Genomic DNA, 22,346 nt, shown 5'->3' on the forward strand with positions numbered 1-22,346 from the left:
TCAGCGTTACCTATGAACAAATAATAAAATTCTATTTATACAGCTCTTCAAAGTCATCTTCACATAAATTATTTCTATGGGTTTGATCTCTCTCCTCCTCTGCCTCTCTCTGTCTCTCTGTCTCTGTCTTTTGGTCTCTGTCTTTATCTCTGTCTGTGTCTCTCTGACTCTGTCTTGCCTCTCTATCACACATGCACACACAAACATTGCTGAGCAAATACCTTAGACAGGCAAACACATTTAACAATGATACTTCAACCCACATAAAACTGAAAGCTTTTCTGTGGTCTCAAGTACCTGTCATACTTGTAAATTAAACACCCCCAAAGCTTCTTAAAACTGGTAATTTGCTGGCAAACAGAATTCAAAAAATTGATTTTCTGTCAAGTCATATTAGCATCCCAGAGCTAAATATTAGCAGGCATCTCAATCCATCGCCCATGTTAGACAAAACAACAGTTCACACATTCTCATGCTCTCATTTTGTTACCAATGAAAACATATCCAGGGAATGAGCTTCCGTAGACAATGGCAATTTACACTTACGGCACTTAATGCAGAAAATTATATGTCTTCATATCTCATGTAGTAATTCAGTGCCAAAGAGCACAACATGAGAAAGTTTTTCCTTGTGAATGACTGTAAACATTTGCAGTACCATAGATATTTGAAATACGGTTTTCAAAATTTTATTATTTTTTTCTCTCTAGATCCAGTCATATCATTTTGACAAAGCCATATAATTTTTCTACTTATTTTTATTTGTAGAACATTACTATAAAAATTAACACAGTTTCATTTAAAAATTTTGTTATTACTTAATTCAAATATTTAATTATTATCTCTTGGGAGTTCCAAACTTTTTAAAATTAGCATTAAAATAATGAGATACTATAAACTTCTATATAATGCCAGCATAAATTTATATCGGCATGAAGAGAGTAGACCTTATTTTGCATGGTTGTAGAGGATAACTGGTCCCAATCTTTCTGGAAGGGAATTTGCCTAATATGTATCAAGTAATTTAATTATAGCTGAGAATCTACTCTAAAAAAGTAATGTAAACTTCAGAGAAAAATATAACAACTAAATACTATAATATTAGTTATAATAACAAACGTTAGGATCAGCTTAAAGATTCAATATCACCAGAACAGTAAAATAAATGATGACATAGCCATGGAATCGGCTATTCTACAGGCCCAAAAAAAATATGCTTTCGAAGACTCTGTAATGACTTGGGGGAAAGGGTGTGTTTTTAGTGTTAAATTCAGTGTTAAAGAAAGCAACGTATCAACCTATGTCTGCATAGATTCAATTTTTTTTAGTTGGAATGCCAAAATATAAAGAGGTATTATTCCCAGATGATGGAATTATAGGGTCTTTTTTTTCTCCCTTATGCGTTAAAATACTCTAAATTCTCTCAATGAGTATATAAAATCTTATAAAGAGAAAACCAAATAAATGTTATAGATTAAATTTTATACTGACTTGATTTCGTTAGGCTGATGCTGAAGCAGGGAGAGGCCTGTCCTTGAGCTTGGCCCCTGCCCTCTGGTAGAGTTCCGCCCTTACCTGGTGGCCCTGACTCACTTCATGGTCTATGGTATTAGTGGGTTGGACCATGTGGCTTCTGAGATCCCTTTAAGCTATGTTATGTTAATATTCTATAATTAAGTAGGTATCAATATCACTTACTATTCCTTAGCAGTTTTTCAATAGCCTGGAATCCCTTTCTGAGTTTTGGGAAGATGGCAACTGAAGTGCTTTGCAGCCACCCGGAGAATCTTCTGAATTCTCTGACCACATTAATATCTTCCTTGTCACCCTGCCATAGGACAATACTTCATTCACATGACATTCCCTTGGCCAGTAGCCTGTAGAGCAGCTCTGAGCCCTCGTGGGTTATGCCATGCCAGGCAAGGGATTTAGAAGTAATGGTGTGAGAACAGCCACTTATTTTTGATTGCACAGAGTTGGCCCTGTGATGTGTTGCTAATCAGTTCCACATTCAAATATCTCAATATTTTAGCATCTCGGGGATATTGGAAGTTGGATGAGGCATAATTTCTCAACATACAGATGGAGAGTGGAGAATTTCCAGTAATGAAAATAAAAAGAGGGATCATGGAAGGAAAGATGGAATTCACAGCCCTCTCTCTCTCTCCCCCCTTCCCTGCCCTCCCTCTCAACCCCTCCTCATCTGTGGCCATTAGCCTGCGACCAGCTGGCTCTTGGTGTGGCTGCTCTCTTTGGCCCTTCCCACAGTTCCTCTGTCAGCGCTGTGCAGTCAATTTGCAATGCTCTCGAAGTTCCACACATACAGACCCGCTGGAAACACCCATCGGTGGACAACAAAGACTTGTTTTACATCAACCTGTACCCAGATTATGCAGCTATCAGCAGGGCGGTCCTGGATCTGGTCCTCTACTACAACTGGAAAACAGTGACAGTGGTGTATGAAGACAGCACAGGTAGGGGACTCACACAGGAACCTCCCCTGGCCATGTCTGGTCTGAACAAAGGGAGTCGGAGTGTTCTAGAGGCATTAACTCATCAGGTGGAGTACGTGAAAATGCTCTTTTTTATGAGGTTAATGGAGTATTCTAATTTGAGAATGCCATACATCTCCATGTCTATCTAATTCCTGTGGATCCTTTCTGATGATCCTTCCATCATCATATTTAGGGGAATGTTTTAAAAGAAATATCACCTTATTGATATTAAAGATGTGATTTCATTTCTCCCAACTCTCTTAAGACTGTGACCATGACTCCCTTCCTTAAATAATGCAGAGAAAGTTGGAAAATTACTACGAAGTATGCTTTCAACTTGTAAGTAACTGTGTACGTGTTACATGTTAGAAACGTTTCTAAAGGAGGTTAACGAGGAATCCAGTTAGAGGCTAACTCAGTACAGTTGACCATTTCATGGGAAAGGGACTGAGAACCCCCAGTAACAAACCCTTAATAAAGCTTGCATTGTTCCACCTGTTTATTTTAGGATCAGAACAGAAATGTGATGCTTGGAGCCCCCATCTCACTAGACACGTCCTCTGATCTGCCTTCATTTCAAGTTTCTTTGGCCGGTACCTTTCCCCTCTGTCTTCTTGTCACATTTCAAAGGGACTGAAGATCCCTTTTATTCAGTTAAATTCTGCTGGTGACTCTCCTTTGTCAAGTCTTTCTAGTTTAAAGATGTTCACCATCTTGTCCCTTTCATCTCCATTAACCCCAGCACCGTCTTCCCTGCACTCCCTGTACCTCACATCAGCTAGGATGAAGAGTCCATCATTCCTTACCCCCAACTTCATCTGAATCTTTTTTTCTTTTTTTATTGAAGTATAGTTGACACACAGTGTTACATTGGTTTCAGGTGTGCAACATAATGATTCTACAGGTTTATACCTTATGCTGTGCTCACCACAAGTAGGTGAGCCACAAGTAGGTACCACAAGTAGGTACCATCTGTCACCATACAACACTACTACAGTGCCATTGACTATAGTCCTTATGCCATGTTTTTATTCCTGTGACTTACTCCTGTGACAAGTCTGTACCTCCCAGTACCCTTCACCCATTGTGCCCATCTCCCTACTCACTCACCTCCCCTCTGGCAGCCAGCAGATTGTTCTCTGTATTTATGGATCTGTCTATTTTTTTGGTTTGCTCGTTTGTTCATTTGTTTTGTTTTTTAGATTCCACATATGAGTGAAATCATATGGTATTTTTATGTTCTGTCTGACTTATTTCACTTATAATAATACCCTCTAGGTCCATCTGTGTTGTCACAAATCCTGTTCTTTTTTATGGTTGTGTAATATTCCATTATATATACACATACACATCATCTTTATCCCATTCATCTATTAATAAATACTTGGGGTGTTTCCATATCTTAGCTATTTTAAATAAGGCTGTGATAAACAGAAGAGTACATATATTGTTTGAATTATCATTTTCATCTGCTTTGTGTAAATACTCAGGAGTGGAATTGTTAGCTCATACATTTCTATTTTTAATTTTCTGAGGAAACTTCATACTGTTTTCCATGGTGGCTGCACCATTTATATTCCCACCAACAGTGTATGAGGGTTCCTTCTTTTCCTCATTCTCACCAGCATTTATTATTTGTTTATGTTTTTGATACTAGCAATTCTAACTGGTTTAAGGTAATGTCTCATTGAGGTTTGGACTTGAATTCCCCTGATGATGAGTGATGTTGAGCATCTTTTCATGTATCTGTTGGCCATCTGGTTGTCTTCATTGTAAAACTGTCTATTTAGGTCCTGTGCCCTCTTTTTTTAATTATTATTATTGGATTACTTTTTTTTTTTGGTGTTGAGTTGTATAATTTCTTTATATATTTTGGTATTGACCCCTTATAAGAGATTGCCTTGACAAATGTCCTCACCCATTCAGTAGGTTGCCTTTTTGTTTGGGTAGTGGTTTCCTTTGCTGTGCAAAACGTTTTTATTTTGGGATAGGCCCCATAGTTTATTTTTGCTTTTGTTTCTCTCCCCTGAGGAGACGTAATATGTCTGACTCTCCTTTTCTGAAGCTGGCCCCTTACTACGGGTGATCCTCCCTCTACCCCGAAGACAGTGAAGTCCCTCATTCCACATGCTCTCATTCAAATATCACCTCTTCCTTAAAGCCCACTGGGGCCACCAGAGGGTTCAATAGCCCTTCATAAATATAAGCATTATGTTACATGTTTCAATTACCTGTTTGCACATGTAGGAGAATAGGAATTCCTAAACATTGGAAGTTTATCTTATTTATTTTTATAATCTGCCACCTAACACAATTATGGCCTATAGGACTATTTAGGTATTACACGTACAAGGCATAATGCTGTTTATTTTCTGCATATTTTTTTCCTCCAAGGTTTAAAATTAGCTCCTTTCTTGATCTACACATTTGGTAATAAGGTTAAGAAAATTATTAGTGAAAATTAATAACGCAAAGCACTTACCAAGTTTTTAATAGTATTTCATTTTTCACTGTCCTTTTCACCAAGCACTGGCACTTACTACTTATCAGAGGATGATAGTAAGCCTCCTCTATTTTGCACTAAACTCTGGTTGCATTTTAAGTTGCCAAATAAAAGTGACTCTTACGGTTGGAAATATGCATTTAGATATTTTCTTATACCTCATCTCATTTTAGAAAGAAGTGAAGGTAGGTTATTGGATATATAACTTACAAATATTATATTCGAAACAGTCCTACAGGGAAGTATAAGCCACAGGCAGTCATATTCTTAAAGCTTCACCTGCTTGCTGGGAAGAAAGAAACGTACTATCAAAAAAATTCCAAAAGCAGATTTTAAAAACCTTGAGATAGAACATTATAATGTGTAGGGGTGGGAAAGTTTCCACTTCTTCCCTTCGAGGATCTTTGGCTGGTCAAGCAATGAAATTGACATGAGACATATTAACAGGAGAACAGCAAAGTTTAATAAGATGTATACCACCTATAAGCATGGGAGAGACCCAAGAAAACAAAGTTAACTTACTGAAATGGCCTAAGCTATCACCTTAAATACCACCTTTTGCCAAAGATGAAAGATGTTGGGGGTGGGGAATTAGGTATGGGAGATTATCAAAAAAAAGCACAGTGAACAAGGGCAAGATTATAATGCATGTTTAAGTCCCTGCCTTCTCTGTTGAGAAGAATTTCTAGAGATTGAGTCACCCCTCTCTTTCTGGTACAGTAAGGGAGTATCTCCCTTACAAAAAGGTTTCTTTTATACATGTAAACGTCTCTTACAAAAGGGCAACATCTACTCAGATTTCAGAGCTTCATCTGCGCCTGCCGTTTCTTAAAAATAAACGTCTTAAAAAAAATCCCCATGCCAATGGGACACATTTTGCCTGGCAAATTCTGCTCCCCTTCAATTATAAATGTAAGTATAGTCTGATCTTCCATGTTGCTTACCTTTGTAAATAGATAATCGCATGAGCTAATAAAGTCATACTATTTCTCATTATGTAATACACTCAATAGTACAAATTTTTCTCACGATTTCTACCATCTCCAGCAAAGCAGAGCCATCTAGAAGGAACACAAATTGATGAATGACATTAAAACTTTTGGATTTAAGAGCTCAACTAAAGGCATGAGCATAATATTATAGATTTCAAATTATATTTAGACAAAACCTAATTTGTAAAAGGGTAACACAGAAATTGATGTTCTAACCAACCTTCTGATTTCAGGTAAGCACCCAGAAGTGATGGGCATTTTGCACAGGAGGAAACTCAATCCTTTCTATCATTTTTTTACAAGAAACTGAAATCTGTTTTTCATCCTTATTAAGTTCACCCAGTTGTTCAATAAATACTTGCCAAAGTTGAAAATCCCAAATGAATTTGTATGTTGCCCATTGTTAGAAATGACTCATGTTAAAATGATTTTACCCACAAAGAAATTAAAAATGTAAATGAATAATCAATTGAGCTATTAAATTGGAACCCAGAGAGTAAACAGGTCAACTGAGATCAATAAAAGCAGACATCTTTTGCCTTTGAGTGGGTTTAATACTGCTTGACTCAGGGTTTTGGTTGCAGTAATTATCAAGACATAAAAAGGAGAAAACTTAGTAAACCTGAAGGAAAAGAAAGGACTTAGGTGTGCCCAGCACCCGCCCTCACACCAGAATTAAGTACCTATTAAGGAACACTTTATTGGGATTTGTTTAGGAGTTTGTTAAATAGCCTGAAGCCAGCACAGATGTCTGGGGGACCAAATGGCCCATGACTCCCATTGAAGTCAAGGGGAGCACTGTGCTTCTCTCTAAGGACAAAATTCAATTCACTAAATACTAGCAGGCAGAATTCTGTCCTCTGGAAGTGAAAATGTAGAAAGACCCTAGAGAACTGTTGAGGGAGTGAAGTTGTGTTTTACTTCATCTCTCTCTCTCTCTCTGTTGCCTGGATATTCCTCCCATCAGTCACCTAGTTCTCTGATTCCCACATTCAGAGGTGACCCTAGGCAGTGAGAAATTGCTGCTCATTGGTCATCCCCTCTGCTTCATTAGACCCCTTGTGGAAGCCTGGTTTCTATCCCTCACACACATCAAAAAGAGCTGAGAAGCTGAGCACCAAATGCAGTGTGGAGGATATTCAGCAGTTTCTGCTTTTTCAAGGCCAATCTCAGTGAAATGTAGCCCCAACTATTTCTGCAGAAAAGGGGCCGGCAAATTTTTTGTCTCTGATGGCCAGATAGCATCTAGCTTAAGCTTTGTGCGTCATAGGGTCGTGACTATTTCACTCTGCAAGGTAGCAAGAAAACAGCCATAGATGACACATGTAAATGAATGAGTATGGTGTCTTCCAACAAACGTTTGTTCATAACAAAGAAGGAGGCCGGTGTGGTGGGACCAGCGTGAGAGGGGAGGGATAGTGGGAAACTAGGTCAGAGAAGAGCACCTTATGGATCATGGAGGATTTTATAGACCACAGGAAGAGCTTCTGCGCTTCATGAAATGGGAAAACCATTGGAGAGTTTTCAGCAGAGGAGTAACATCAGATTTACATCATAAAAAGATCATTCTGGCTCTTGTATTGATAATAGATAGAGGGAGGCAAGGGTAAAAATAGCCTCTAGAGAACTGAAGGCAATTGAGGAAGATAAGTTAATAGAAGAGTAAGAAATTGCCAGTTTCTAGAAATATTTTGAATGTTGAGCTAGCATAATGACCTGAAAGAGTGAAGAAAAATAGAGGAGTCAAGGGTGACTCTAACCTTTTTAGCCAGAGCCAATGGAAGGAGTTAACATCACCTAAGATGGGGAAGGTTATAGATGGAACTACTTTGGAGGAAAAAGGATGCTATCAGGAGTTTTTTCAGTCATGAGCATGTGAAGTTTGAATTTGTAATGTCTGCTACATTCAAGTGAAGGTGATGAACAGGCAGCTAATATATACATCTGGAATTCAGAAATGTAGTGTGAGCTGGGGGTACAAATTTGAGAGTCCGAGTATCGATAGGGCTAGATAAGGCCCTCAAGGAAATGAGTTCCAGCAATGTGCCTCTAGCCCTGAGTTCACAACACATCGCCATCAAAAGCTGGGTTTTTTTTTTTTTCATCCATGGTTGCCTTATATCATTTTTCTTAACACATCAGAGCCATGAGATTTCTAAAACGCGGCCTAAAATTAAGAGCCATTAACTATCATTGGAAACGTCTCAAAGCTTTATAATGAGGATTAATTTGAAATAAGGTGGACACACATAAAAATGTCAGTGATTGAAAGAAGCAATAAATTCAAGGAAAAAACACAAAGCAAATGAGAACCGCAAATATCACAATAACTAAATTCTTGAGTTCTGATTATGTGGCACACACTCTTTTAAATATTTTGTATGATTAACTCGTTTAATACGCTCAACCACTCCAAGTGAGATAACAGCTCGAATGGCTGTATTTAAACAGTGACTTGTTATTTACTACATTTATTACATTTCCTTTCATCTTCCCATAGAAAACAGAAAGAATATACTGTCCAGAACCAAGAACCTTGACAGAGGCCTGAAATTTGGACTTGGAGAAAGTTAACATTTTGCCATAAGTGACGAAGCCAAAATGAAAGATATTCAGTATGCGATCAGTGCCAAATAAAAGAATAAGTAAATCTTTTCCCTTCAGCAATCACAACTTACCCCCACTGTGTTATTATGACCATTTGTGCCAGCCAGAACACTTCTGCTACATGCCTTCCCACAATTCCACCTGAAATAGCTGGGGGATAGAAATCCTTGGCACTCAGTACCAACAAGATAAAAAATTATAGCTCTTTTTTTTTTCCCTCTGTCCTCACTCTTTTCTACCCTTCCTATCCACCCACTCCGGTCCTCTGCCCAGAACCCTATTCAAATTTTCAGAATTCTGTTTGGAAGCCAATCTTTAGATATTGCATGAAGGTATATTATTTTTAGCTACCATTGATATCAGCAAGAATTCAAGACTAAAATACTCTAGTTGAGCTAACTGCAACACAGTTCATCTCAAATATTTTGACTAGATTCTTCTTTGAGTTCCTTTGATCAAGGGACACAATTTTTCTTTTGGGAAGTCTCTAGCTTTTTTTTTTTTTTTTTTGGATATACGTTTGAAAAATCATATGTATGAAGATCTGCACTTAAAAGTGCTATATTTCCCCCAGGTAATTCACTCACTTACCCATTTCCATTTCTCAATTCTGATTTTTCCTTTCCTCTGGAGGGTACATAGATCCCCTTAAAAATCCTTTTAGATTTGGGTATATTAATACACCAACAAGTTTTTGAAATGCCATTTTCTATGTTTCTACATACAAATGAAGAGGAAATTAACATTTAAAATGTACGATCTTATCTTTGGGTCCCAATGGTTTATTACACTCATTTTTATGGCATCAACCCCACTGATGTGGTTTAATCAACAGGGAATTAAATTAAGACTCGAGAAAACATAGGTACTTTTCTTTTGAACTAACACTTATTGAATATAACTAAAGCTGTCCAGAAATGAACTGGGCTTCAGTGTGAGGTGGGGAATTTTTCAAATAGAGAGGTGCAGCAACAGCTGTGTAGAGGGGATTCGTGCATCAAGTAGGGGTTTGGCCTTTAAGGTCCCTTCCAATTCCTGGCATCTGTGACTTATTTTCAGGACCAGTCTAAACAATTAACCTCACTGTGTCTCACTTTCTTTACTGCAGAATAGCACTGATACCTTTTCACCTCAAAGGTGTATTGTGAGGTTTATTGAGATATTTATAAGGCATATAGCATCCTTCATAAAAGGAGTAATGTAAATGGCAGTTTATTATTACTTAAGGAGAAGGCATGGGAAATTGTAAACACTCACTGTAAATAGCAGGTTCTTTTTTTTTTTCTCCTCCGTATCTCCACCTGTTTCCAGAGTCACTCCCTGTGTATGCAAATCAGCATTTTTCTGTGTCATATCTGAGTGCACAGAGTGGATAGCTAGCCAAAATGAGTGTTTAGAATTGGCCGTTTGGGAACCCTCTTGCACTGTTGGTGGGAATGCAAACTGGTGCAGCCGCTCTGGAAAACAGTGTGGAGGTTCCTCAAAAAATTAAAAATAGATCTACCCTATGACCCAGCAGTAGCACTGCTAGGAATTTATCCAAGGGATACAGGAGTACTGATGCATAGGGGCACTTGTACCCCAATGTTTATAGCAGCCCTCTCAACAATAGCCAAATTATGGAAAGAGCCTAAATGTCCATTAACTGATGAATGGATAAAGAAATTGTGGTTTATATACACAGTGGAGTACTACGTGGCAATGAGAAAGAATGAAATATGGCCCTTTGTAGCAACATGGATGGAACTGGAGAGTGGGATGCTAAGTGAAATAAGCCATACAGAGAAAGACAGATACCATATGGTTTCACTCTTATGTGGATCCTGAGAAACTGAACAAACCCATGGGGGAGGGGAAGAAAAAAAAAAAGAGGTTAGAGTGGGAGAGAGCCAAAGCATAAGAGATTCTTAAAAACTGAGAACAAACTGAGGGTTGGTGGGGGGTGGGAGGGAGGGGAGGGTGGGTGATGGGTATTGAGGAGGGCACCTTTTGGGATGAGCACTGGGTGTTGTATGGAAACCAATTTGACAATAAATTTCCAAAAAAAAAAAAAAAAAGAATTGGCCGTTTGGACATTTTTGAAAGTTATCTTCATATGCATAGCCCAGATCGAACTCATGTGAAATAAATAGATTCCTTGCTCTAAAGTGCTTTTGAAACCAAAGGTGCAGTTTCCAACTGCCTCCCTAGGGGGTGAGAGTAGAGGAAGAGGCTCTTGTGGTGCTATTTTATATCTCCACATGTGACCCGTGTATTTAAAGAGATGTGAACCTAGAAAAAAGGATGCAAGGAAGGTACAATGAACTCCTGTATTCCCTTCATCTAGGCTAGCCGTTGTTATCATTTGGCTGCATTTGTTTTAATGCTCTGTGATTCTCTTAATATAAAAACAATTACAACAATCATAATAGTAAGTAGTAGTGTTATTGAACCATTTGAAAGTAAGTGGCTGACATCACGGCCTTTTTACCCCTAAGTCATTAGTATGTATTTCCTAAGAACTATGGCCTTCCTTGTTATAGCCACACTACAAGCATCAAATACAAGAAACTTAACACGAATACAATACTAGTGTATACAAATAGGATAATACAATATAGGGTAATCATTTTTTAAAAACAAATGCTCTGCAGAGATGACTGAGGCTAGGAGAGTAGGTGTTTGCTGGCCAGAAGGGCTCACTGCAGGTTGTTCGAAACCCCTGAGGCCTTCCCAGTGACCAGAGGGCACGGCTCTGCCCAAGGCACAGACAGAACCCCCTGGGGGTGCTGTTGCCCAATGGTGTTGCAGGCCCTACAGCTTTTTTTACCTGGATGGAAGGGACTCAGAACCAACTTACCTAACTCCCCACTGTCATGGAAGTCACCTGTGCCCAGGTACACCTCATACCCTCTCCTCACGGGAAATGGCTGAGTCCAGACCAGTTTTATTGCAGAATGCCCCTCAGTTGGGTTTGATCATCTCCTGAACTGCATTTTACTTTTCAAGTCCCTCCATCGTGGTGGGCTAGAAAGACTGCCACCGACACCAGATTTGCATGCACCGTAACCGTTCTCTGCATTTGGAGTCCAACCCTGGGAGCGCTGGGTCACTTGTCGAGGCTTGCTTCCAAACTCGGAGGACCATTAGCAAAGTTAGGAGTTGTGCCTAAATCAATTTCCTTTCCCTAAAGTAATTATTTGTTTAGCAAATAAGTTTTGCTACTCTTTACAACGCACAGTGGGTGATTGATGGATTGCTGCACAGTGCAAATAAACAGGAACTCTTTCTCTAAATTTTTTTACCTGGGAACTAAGGGGAAAAACAAGAAAAAAGAAAAGACTTTTAAATTGTAAATTCTACAATGTTTGCTAATGAAGGCAGAATGGCTTTCTTTTTTTTTTCTTTTTTTTTTTCTTTTTTTTTTCTTTTTTTTTTTTTGAAGCAAAAAATTGCTTTGGGAAGAGAAATGTAAACCCCCCTGGTCAACCCTCATTCTTCTTCCCACAACTTGGTCTGTAATCTTTCAATCTGTTGAGCCTCTCCCTTCCCGAGGCCAAATCACCTGCCAGCAGACAAACTGAGAAAATTAGAGGCTTAGTAGTCAGTTTTTCCAAAAGATAAATTTAGACCAATTAGAAACTGGGCTTTTGTACTGAGTCGTTCTCCTTTCTCCTCTACTGGTATTAAAATCACTTTCTTTTAGAAGAGAATTGTGAGAATGCATGGTCACCTTTTTTGAGGAGGAGGGAGCAAAATGTCTATTCATGGCCTCATTTGCCAACTAAATGTTTGATTGCTTTATGCTGGTCCAGTTTTTTCTCTCTATTTATGTGTGCAGTTATTTATTTAATAGTTAGTTAGTTAGTCAGTCAGTTAGTTGGTCTGAAATCTAAAGTCAGGAGAGACACTGATTTGGTTAGAAAAGAAAAGAAAAGAAAAGAAAAGAAAAGAAAAGAAAAGAAAAGAGCCTAAGATTGGGAGTCAGAAGTGACACATGGCTTTCAGTCCGGGATCTGTCACTTAAGCCTTAACAAGATCTTAGGATCCTGAGCAGGTATCTTCAACAGCCTCCATTAGCCTCACCTTATGATTTATAAAAATTGAGTAGTAAGTGAGACTCCATCTAAGAGCTGATGGGATGAAATCTTTCTATGGGCTTTTACTTTTTGTTCTTTCGCTTTTGCTTTCTATACCACTTTATTCCAACCTGAGGACCTCGATATAAAACTAAACACCGAAGAACTGTTTTCCGTACTATTTCTGACTTACTGTAAATTTACAAGTTCTGCTAGCAGCTCAACACTTAAATTGATTAAATCATCTCTGACACACAGTAGATTTCATGTAATGAAAATACCTGAAACACTTAGTGCAAAATTCTGAGGTGCTCAAAATAAAATGAACATTGGAAAACAAGACTCCAAGATTGTTACTAATGTATTGAAATACTTACATTGCAAATTACCAGCACAGTGTTCATTTTGGTTCTAGCCACGTAAGAACAACTGAATCCCTTCCTTAAAGCAAGATGGGTTCATGTCCCACCTCTTTCACGGGGTTTGGCATATAAAGAAGATCCAGGAAATGTTTTTCGATAAAAACCAATAAATGAAGTGAGAAAACATATTCAACTTTAAAATACCATTAACATGGGTAAATCATCGTGATAGGAAGATGCACTTCTAGATCAACATTCCATTCAGCAAAAGAACAAAAAGGCAGTTTGTTGCAGCACATGAAATGTTCTTTCTAAATGGTTTTCCCATTTTATTTAAAGGCTACATTGGTCTCCCTTGTGGCCATGCTCAGGAATAAGAAAAACAAAAAAAAAAACTATGCATTTGCAAAGCAGGAGAGCAATAGAAAAAACTCAAATGAGACTCAAGTACCCAGGAGTAAAGAAGAAAGGAGAATGAGGGTCCCTGTTTCTATTTTTCCCCATTTCACCAAATAATCCCAAGCTATATCTGTTCCCTGAGCACCAGCAATTTGTGTTTGTGAGGCTGGACCGTGAAGGAGAAAGATTAAGTGCAGGACTCACAGGCAACAACTTGAACTGATGGGTCCTCCTCACTATCTTTGTTACCCTGAGACAGTTAATTGCTCTAAGCTTCAGTTTCCTTAACAGAAATAACAAAGATAATAATGCTCACTTCACAGGATTGAGGATTAACAAATATGCAAGCCCATGTGCTCAGTTTTCTTCCATTTGGCGTAAGCACGAGTGTCTCAGGACTCGTGATTCTGGAAGTGAGGAGAGTTAAGTGGATCATTACTGGCATTTGAGAGCCTTCAACCACACTGATTGGTTTGGAAAAAAGCAAGAGCCCAGAAAGGCTACCATGCTAAAAATTTCCATTATTACATAAAAAAAAAAAAATTAACAATGAGCAGTGACTCTTGTTTTGGTTCTACAGACCCTAACCACCATCATCCCCCAATTGCATACACCCATTTGACTCCAAAGAGCCACTTAGTTACAATGTTACTGTACCTCAGAACCCAACCTATCCAAGGTATTAATTAGAGGGACATTTTAACATCTGAGCCACAAAACTGTGGTTTGGGTGGAGTGGGTAGATAACTAAATAAGTAAAATAAGAAAATGAAAGCAATATATCAAGTCCAGAGGTAGCTGGCATCCGTGACAGTGCATAGCAAAATTTCCATCTGAATACTGATAACACTTAATATTTCCTATTGATTACGTGAAGTTGACAAATCCTAAAGGAACAGAACTGTGCAATAAAAAAAAAAAAAGTCAATTTTCCAATGTGATGAGAGTCCTTGAGTGAGAGCCAACGTTATGCAGTGTAGCAATCACACGGTAATGTTAAGGGAAATAAGACGGAGGTTTTATATAGCTGTTTGCTTCGCCCCAGTAAAGTATGTCTGTTAGAAAATGGTGCAGCTCAGTAGATTTGTACTTATGGAGAATCAAACCTTCTCCATCAAGTTAGTTGGCTGTATATACTTTCCTGCAATTATCAATGGTGGATTTTAAGGGAATTTTTTTCTGGTTTTATTATCATAATCTCTAAAAACTCTATGGTATTTCTTTTTTTAATCAAGAGAGGGTTTTCCAATTCAATCTTCAATCATATTAGAAAGAGGATGTGATGAGCCATTTATAAATAGTTTATATGGTAGGGACTGGAAAATTATACTGAAAGCCCAGCTAATTAGCTGGTAAACAGTATGCTATACATAAATACTTGATGAAAGGCTTACAGAGATTTACCGCCCCAAGAAATTCTAGTATTCTATTGTTGTTTATTTGTTTGTTTTTTTTAAGCAAGCAAGCATTATCCACGTCATTGCACACCTTTGGAAACGTCAAGCAACATTGGTTTACAAAAGCTTTATAGTTACAGACTTGATTTGTTAAAGGTTTGTGGTGTTGGCCAAACACTAGAGAAGACAACTGCATTCTAAGTAAATTCAAAATTTGCTTGGGAAATTGTGTTTCCAAACTACACATGCATACCCACAAAAGGAAAATGCAGTATAATCTACCACAGAAAAGGGAATGACAAATGAGAAGTCAACCGTGTAACCTTTTGGAAGGTGGCCTCTTGATACATTTTGGGAATGATATGAGTTTGACTGTAAATGGAAATAAACAAGTCCTCTTTAGACAGAACAGTCTGTTGCATGATGGGATTGTCATTTTCTAGGCCTCATTCGTCTACAAGAGCTCATCAAAGCTCCCTCCAGATATAACATTAAAATCAAAATCCGCCAGCTGCCCTCTGGGAATAAAGATGCCAAGCCTTTACTCAAGGAGATGAAGAAGGGCAAGGAGTTCTATGTGATATTTGATTGTTCACATGGGACAGCTGCTGAAATCCTTAAGCAGGTAAGAGGGTGCAGGGAGGAGGTGAGGTGGGGGGGGTAGGATATGTTCGTTTCTTTTTCTCAAAAATGCCATCTGGTTTCACTGAGTGCAGCATGATAAAGCTGCAGCAGTCCAGTTTAGGCTGAGGACTGCAGCTTTCAGAACGCTTTTAAGGAGTCACAGGGCTCGGGGAGTTTAATGAAGCCACTTGCTGTATGTAGTTGTAGATGGTGGGGGGGGGGTGTCTTAGGTATTGGGAGGTACGTCGATAACGTCAACAGAGGTTGACAGGAGAAAGATGTCATTTCAAGGTGATTAAGCATCTCATCTTTCAAATCTCTTGAAAAGACTGAGCAGATTTCATTTACACAGCGCCTGACTTGTCCTAAAGACATCTTCCTCATGGCAAGACCTCTTTTGTCAAACACGCAGGATTCCAAGCATGGTGAAAAGGGGGCACAGGGACAATGAAAGAAGAGATGCTTCTCTCTTGTAACTCGTCATAGACAATGAACTGCCATGCATTAATCTTTATGAATAATGTGAGTAGAAACACTTGATAAATTGCGAAATCGTATGTAAGTGAAAGGTATTAGTAATGTTAGGAATAATGATAACAGCAGAGTAATCATTTCTAGCACTTCAGGATATAGCCCTGATCTTATGCCCGTGAAAGAAAATTCAGAATTGGAAAAAAAGATAGAGCATAGACCAGCGTCCTTTACCCAGAGTGATTTTGGACACTCGAGGAATTTTGGTAATGTCTGGAGACATGTTTGGTTATCATATTGGGGACAGTGGCACTCTACTGGCAACTAGTAATTAGAAGCCAAGGAAGCTGCTACATATCCTATCATGTACAGGACATCCCCCACAACAAAGATTTATGTACCCTAAAATGCCAGTAGTGCTGAGGTTGAGAAACTCTGGCATAGACGAAGACAATGGAAAAGGCTAGCCAGATGTTTAAAATAGAAGCATTAATAAAAGATCAAGGGATGAATTTGGAGGAACATGGAAAAAAAAATAGCCAGGCTATATTTACGTGGCCTTAATGGGTGTCTCTTTGTATTGAATATAAGCGGTTATTGTAGCATAAGGCAATGTTCTTGTCTGAAATGACACAAGCTGTTATTGTACTCTCTAGTTTAAAAGGTTTGGGATGTGCTATGTGGTTCACTGGCAATGGGCACTGATCTTTTAAGCACACCAGTCCCTCCGTACAAACGCAGAACTGCAGATTTCCGAATCACTTGGGAGAGCTCTTAGAGCAGCCTATCCACCTGACTCTCCAGGGCTGGATCTCATACCTGAAGCCGTGGAGTTCAGAGTTGAGGTTTTAATTTCACCTGAAAGTAGACAATCAGGAAAGTTGACTACATGTTTCTATTATCTCCTGGATGATTACACTAAAAATCGATATCGAGTCAGAGAAATATTTAAAGTTGCAGTTGAAAACAATCTTAGACATCATCAAGGCCAATTCTTTCACTTTAGAGGAGGCGAAATGACTTTCCCACAGTTACAGAGCCAGGATCTGGAACTCAGCCTCCTCTATCCCATCCTGAACCTTCTCCTCTATGAAATTTTGCTTCTCTAGTTAGGGGAAGAGTAAGTGTTACCTACTGCTAGACTACAGTTGTGTTAACAAACCTTTAGATACTATAATCGTCTCTCAGTAAAGAAAGCAAGCATATTGTAGTGATGTCACAAGCTAACTTCAAAGGTAAATAAATACAATCAGCAGCGTTTTATCTTGAGGCTTCATTTGAGAATTTCAATGCAGTTCATTAAAGTGTGTAATGGGGTGTGAACCAGAACTGAGAAAAACACCCAGATTCTATGCGTAGCCCTCAAAATACAAAAAAGCATCCCCTCCAGGAGTCTGTTATAACAGAGACTGGGGACTTCTGTTACATTTAAGACAATGATTTGCTGATGAGACTTCTCTTGGTGAGATATCCATTTGGCTCACATACCTGGCTACATCTCTCCCAAAGCACAGGCTTGGAACAAGCAAGCCTGGGAAAGAGTTTCTCCTCTATTTCAATAAATATGGATTTGATGTCCCACTGATGCAAGTGGCTCTTTCCTGATAGCATAGAGATTATTTCATTCGAAGACCAATTTTTTTGGAACAACAAACCAAAAAAACCTTCTAAGTGAAGCCCTCCCAAGAAATTTCAGCTGGGCTAAGAGGGAGTGGGATTAGTTCTAGCCATTGACGTAAACCCTTTCCTCCATCCTGTGCCCTATTATGTTTTATCTTGTATTCACTCTCCTCATCATGTGAGTGGTAGGGTTGCTGTGAGGCTTTGGGGGAAGTATGTTCATCCACTTTTTGTTGCAGACTAATGAGTTACAAATGTTTGGAAGTGGGGAGAGCCTTTGTAGAAGTTCTAGCATAAAATCCCTACCTTACTGTGTGTGAAAATACATTCGCTCTTTGTGAAATCACAGCAGAGGCTCCAGGTTGGTTTAATCTGGACCTCTGAGAAGCTATATGGTTGGAAAGTGATACTGAGGACCGTAGGACTTGCTATTCTGGTTAAAATGAGGCCCAAGGGCTCTGTGTGACCCAGTTTGACTTGCTCCATTAGCTTTGGACAACAACCTGTGGAAACAAAGACAGAGACCTTCCCTGTAACTGTCTGCCCAGTGTGCCTCTAGGGAAGCTGGAGAGTGAAGGAATTCAAGGCCCTAATTCCAGCCACTAGTCAACCAATCTCTTTTCCTGAGGTGCCATGATGATTCCTGGCATCCGATATTCTGTCTAATGCAGACAACCCCTGGGGTAAATTTGGTATTCTCAGGTAAGAGTTGAGGAAACTGAAGCTCAGATAGGTTAAGTGCCCCAACAAGGTCACTCTCTGAGTAACCAGGCTGCCACATGGTCTCCAGACCACCTGTTTTTGGAGCCTGTGTGCCCACTTTACCATGAAGGGCCCCCATTCAGAATGGGTAAGCCATTCCATTTTGAAGTAGGCTTCCAGAATGTCTGAAAGAAACACAACCACTTCCTGCTGGTCTCTTTTAGATAAACTTAATATTAATAGCTCCCAATTGTTGGTGACTAAAATCATTGCTGATAAAATTTTCTCTGCCAGGTCAACTTGGCTTTCTTCTCAAGCACATTTCCCATTATTTCTTTGCATTTCCCTGCACCTTCATCATATTTTACTACTTTGTAATGATTCTTCAGAAAAAAAGAAATCAAATGCACTTTAAAGAAGATATCTGACATTTATCTAAAAGTAAAAATTGGGGGAAAAAGTCTATAGTTATTCTTGGGCATGCTAATCACTCCGGTAAGGTAATTATTTCTATTCATATTGAACAAGTGCTATATGATGAGAATCTGAAAAGTTATTTCTTAAAAATTAGTTAGAAATTCAAATGTCAAGACTTGATTAGGTTACAGAGGAACAGGGCTTTCGTATGAATGAAATGTCTTTGTGAATTTCTGTAGTCTGAGAGTGCCCCCAGCAACCAGCAGGATATACATAGGACTCATCCCAGCACTCAGCGTCTTCTTCTCTCCCTGTCTATCCACCACCTCCCAGTGGGCGTTCTGTTGCTTGGCAAGGATGCTACTGTCTCCTAGACTGTCTCCAGCGTGGACACCCCAAATCCTCAGCACTTCCCCCAATTCCTACTCTCTTCCCACTGACTCTCCACTGCCCGCCCTACCTGCACCCTTACTGATTCCTACTGAGGCTGATTCTACCAAGAGAGTGGCTGATGGGAGACGAATTTAAAGATGAAGAATGAAGTGAGAACACTCTGCAATGGTACTCCTAACACACGTCCAGCACCATGCTGGTTGATAAGCAACTGTCTCCTTTACTCTACCCAATAACTCTTGGTATAATTGGTATTATCCTTCTTTTGCACACAAAAATTGAAGCTCAGAGATAGTAATAATTTCATCCACCATGTACTGAGCATGCTCATAATGCAAACATCTGGGCATCGGCTCGTTTGTGGTCCATATTCCCTACAATACTATAACCTCCAGGAGGATAGAAACCTCCTTTGTCTTGTTCTCCTAAATCCCCAGCATGTACTACGTTACTTGACACACAGTGAGTGCTCAACACTGCTCTGCTGAATGAATAAAGGAAATGGATAAATGAACGATCCAAGAACTGTACTAGAAGCTCTTAATAAAAACAGTCTCCTAAATCACCTCCCTCCAGCTCACTCAGTGTGCTGTACTCTCAACTCTGCCAAGCACATTTGAGCAAGTTGCCCCTCTATGCCTCAGTTTCCTCAAAGGAAGGTTTTATTCAATGTCTGAAGCCCTATATTATTAAGAACTGTAATGCATTTCAGCCTATGATTCCACTTCCTGAAATACATCTACCTCTTTGGAGAGCTGCACAGACACTTTCAAATCCTGTAATAGGATTGAGAAAGCAAGTCACATTTTCAAGCACAGTAGCCGGAATCCTAACGGTTCCCTGACGGAAAGGGAGGGGACACCGTGATGCTCCGTCCAGCAGGGAAGCTGCATCAGGGCTGGGCCGAGTCCCTGAGCTGGACAGCGGCCAGTAGGTGATCATGAACATGCTGTTTCCCTCTCAGGAAACCTGCTTTCTTGTTTCCATGAACAAGTGCTTCAGAAGAGAGACTTCTCATCCCCCTCACAACACTTAGAGCAATGAGCATTAAGCTATAATTGAGCCATTAGTCTCCATAAAACATTTTAGAACCAAAATATTTTGTGGAATTATATCACATTTTCTCCTGTCAACATTTGTGCTCTCTTGTTTTTATTTTTTTTCCTTTCTGTCAATTAACATAAAAACAAGGCCAGGGAGAAAATGTAGTTTTAATACCCTGCTTTCTTCTACTAGAAAGTGGAGCGGTAATGCTGATTAGTTAAATAATTTTGTGCATCGATTCTTTCCTCGTAGATGTTGTATCTATTGCCTATGAGCAGAACAAACAGAGATGGTTAGAAAGAGTTCATTTCATATTTCCAAGGACAGATGCACAATCAGTTTTTATCTCTCAACACAGAAAACTGCCAGCCAAGCAGTTCATCTGCGATGTGCCAAGAGGTCACACACCCGTGTTTGGAACCTGCGCCCACTAAGTCAGATACACAACCCCATCATGTTTAATCATAATCATAAAGACCTTGGAAGCTGCTCTTATAGGACTTCCCATGTGCCAGGCACTGTGCTAAGCGAATGAAATGCATCAATCGTTTTCCTGAGAAAATTCTGTATACAAGAAACTGACAGAGCTCGGAGAGATTCTGTAACTTGCCCAAGGTCACAGAGCCAGCAGTGGCTAGACTGGGGTTTGAAACTTACCTCAGGATTTAAAAGAGGGGCAAAAAAAGCATCTCATTCTGATACTGTTATGTACACCCAGATGCCAACTGATTCTCCTCGCAATAGAACATGGAACACATGTTGTTAAACTTTATACTCCTTTAATTCAGTTGTTTATCAAACATCCACTCATTTGTCCAGTTTACATAAGTCCTCAAGAAATGCTGATTATATTGAAGCCAAGGAGAGAATGTGGTAGGAGCACAGTAGAGAAATTCACTCTTTAGTTGAACACCTATTTGTTGAGTACTTATTGAAGGTGAGAACGATACAACAGTAAAAACAACACCAAGGAAAACATACATCTCTGCCCCCTTAATCAAAAGAGACCTTGAAATGAAAGTCACAGAGTGTAGCCATCCAATGCCCATGGACTGGTGAAAGACTGGAAAACTCATTTCTATCTATGACTAGAGTCTTAGACTGACGGTCAGTAGATCCAGTTGCAAATTCTGCTCTTGCCCTAATAGAATAAAATAATTGCCACTCACTGGGCACTCACTTTGTGCAAGACTATGCTATGCATTTGACTGGAATGGTATCTTTTTATCCTCTCAAAATATCTCATGTTACAGATGAGAAAAATGAGGTCCCATGTCATACACCCAATGGTAAGCCCGGAATTTCAAACCAGGGTTTAACATGCCTATGACCTGAGTTTCTTAGACCATTTAGATATGCTATTTTGGAAAGTCTGTTGGTTCTTCTTAAATGCAGTCACTTCATCTGTCAAATAGGATTGTTGGATTCTAATCTTGCCAAGGTTCTCTGCAGCTCTGAGCCTCCATGCATACAAGTGATCAAGAATCTTCTTCCCAGTGTTAGACATAAAGAATTTGTGCATTGCCTTGTACATAGTAGGCTTTCAAAGAAATGGGGAAATACTTAAGCTGTTTATTTTTAAGTTCCTAAAGTCATTTGGTAGTCTTTGAGACTGTTAATTGATGGGAAGTTCATTACTTTGGCTAAATCCCGATGATGTAATAATGACGATTCTCAATTTATACTAACTGATGATAATTTGTAGTATATATATAATTATTTTGGCAGCACATTCTCATCTTAATTATTTCTCTCAGGTTGATATTAAAATCTATTTACATTTCCTGAGCATAGAGTTAGTTTTGTTTGTTAGGAGCAGCTCATAGATATGAGTGTGTTATTCAATACACAAAAGAATTAATTGATCTCTATGGGTAACTAACAATGTAGTGAGGAGACTTGTCATTTGTCCAGATTCTTAGTGTACAGGATGCCCATTTGCATATTCACAAAAATTTCCAAAGAGTAGATTTGGAAAAGGATATAGATTTATTTCAATCTGAATTGGGAGGTAATCAAAATCACACGTATGCCTCAGAAATGCTCTAATACTTAATTCCAGCTACATCAGAATTTGGCTGTATAGGTGACAAGAGAAATTATCCTTGCAATAGAAGTGGGGATAATTTAGAAGGAATCATGGAAATAACTTGAAGATGTGCACATCAAAGCATGTGTTAAGCCTTTAGCAGGGTTGGTGAACCTCAGCTTTATTCAAAATTTTGGGTATGCTCATTCTCCCCAGTGTGCCTTTTTCAGGGG

The 22,346-nt window shown here is 39.1% G+C and overlaps 1 protein-coding gene across 7 annotated transcripts in view; it reads left to right on the forward strand.

Annotated features, from left to right (window-relative positions):
- The window catches only part of GRIK1 (glutamate ionotropic receptor kainate type subunit 1), a 369,747-nt gene that overhangs the window by 230,066 nt on the left and 117,335 nt on the right, over nt 1-22,346 (forward strand). For all 7 annotated transcript variants that reach the window (XM_043593769.1, XM_043593770.1, XM_043593771.1 and 4 more), the window contains exons 3-4: nt 2,217-2,474; nt 15,257-15,438. In XM_043593769.1, the coding sequence (XP_043449704.1) occupies nt 2,217-2,474; nt 15,257-15,438 (440 nt within the window). The remainder of the gene's footprint in view (nt 1-2,216; nt 2,475-15,256; nt 15,439-22,346) is intronic.

Source organism: Prionailurus bengalensis, chromosome C2, assembly GCF_016509475.1.
Source record: "Prionailurus bengalensis isolate Pbe53 chromosome C2, Fcat_Pben_1.1_paternal_pri, whole genome shotgun sequence".
Lineage (NCBI taxonomy): Eukaryota > Metazoa > Chordata > Mammalia > Carnivora > Felidae > Prionailurus > Prionailurus bengalensis.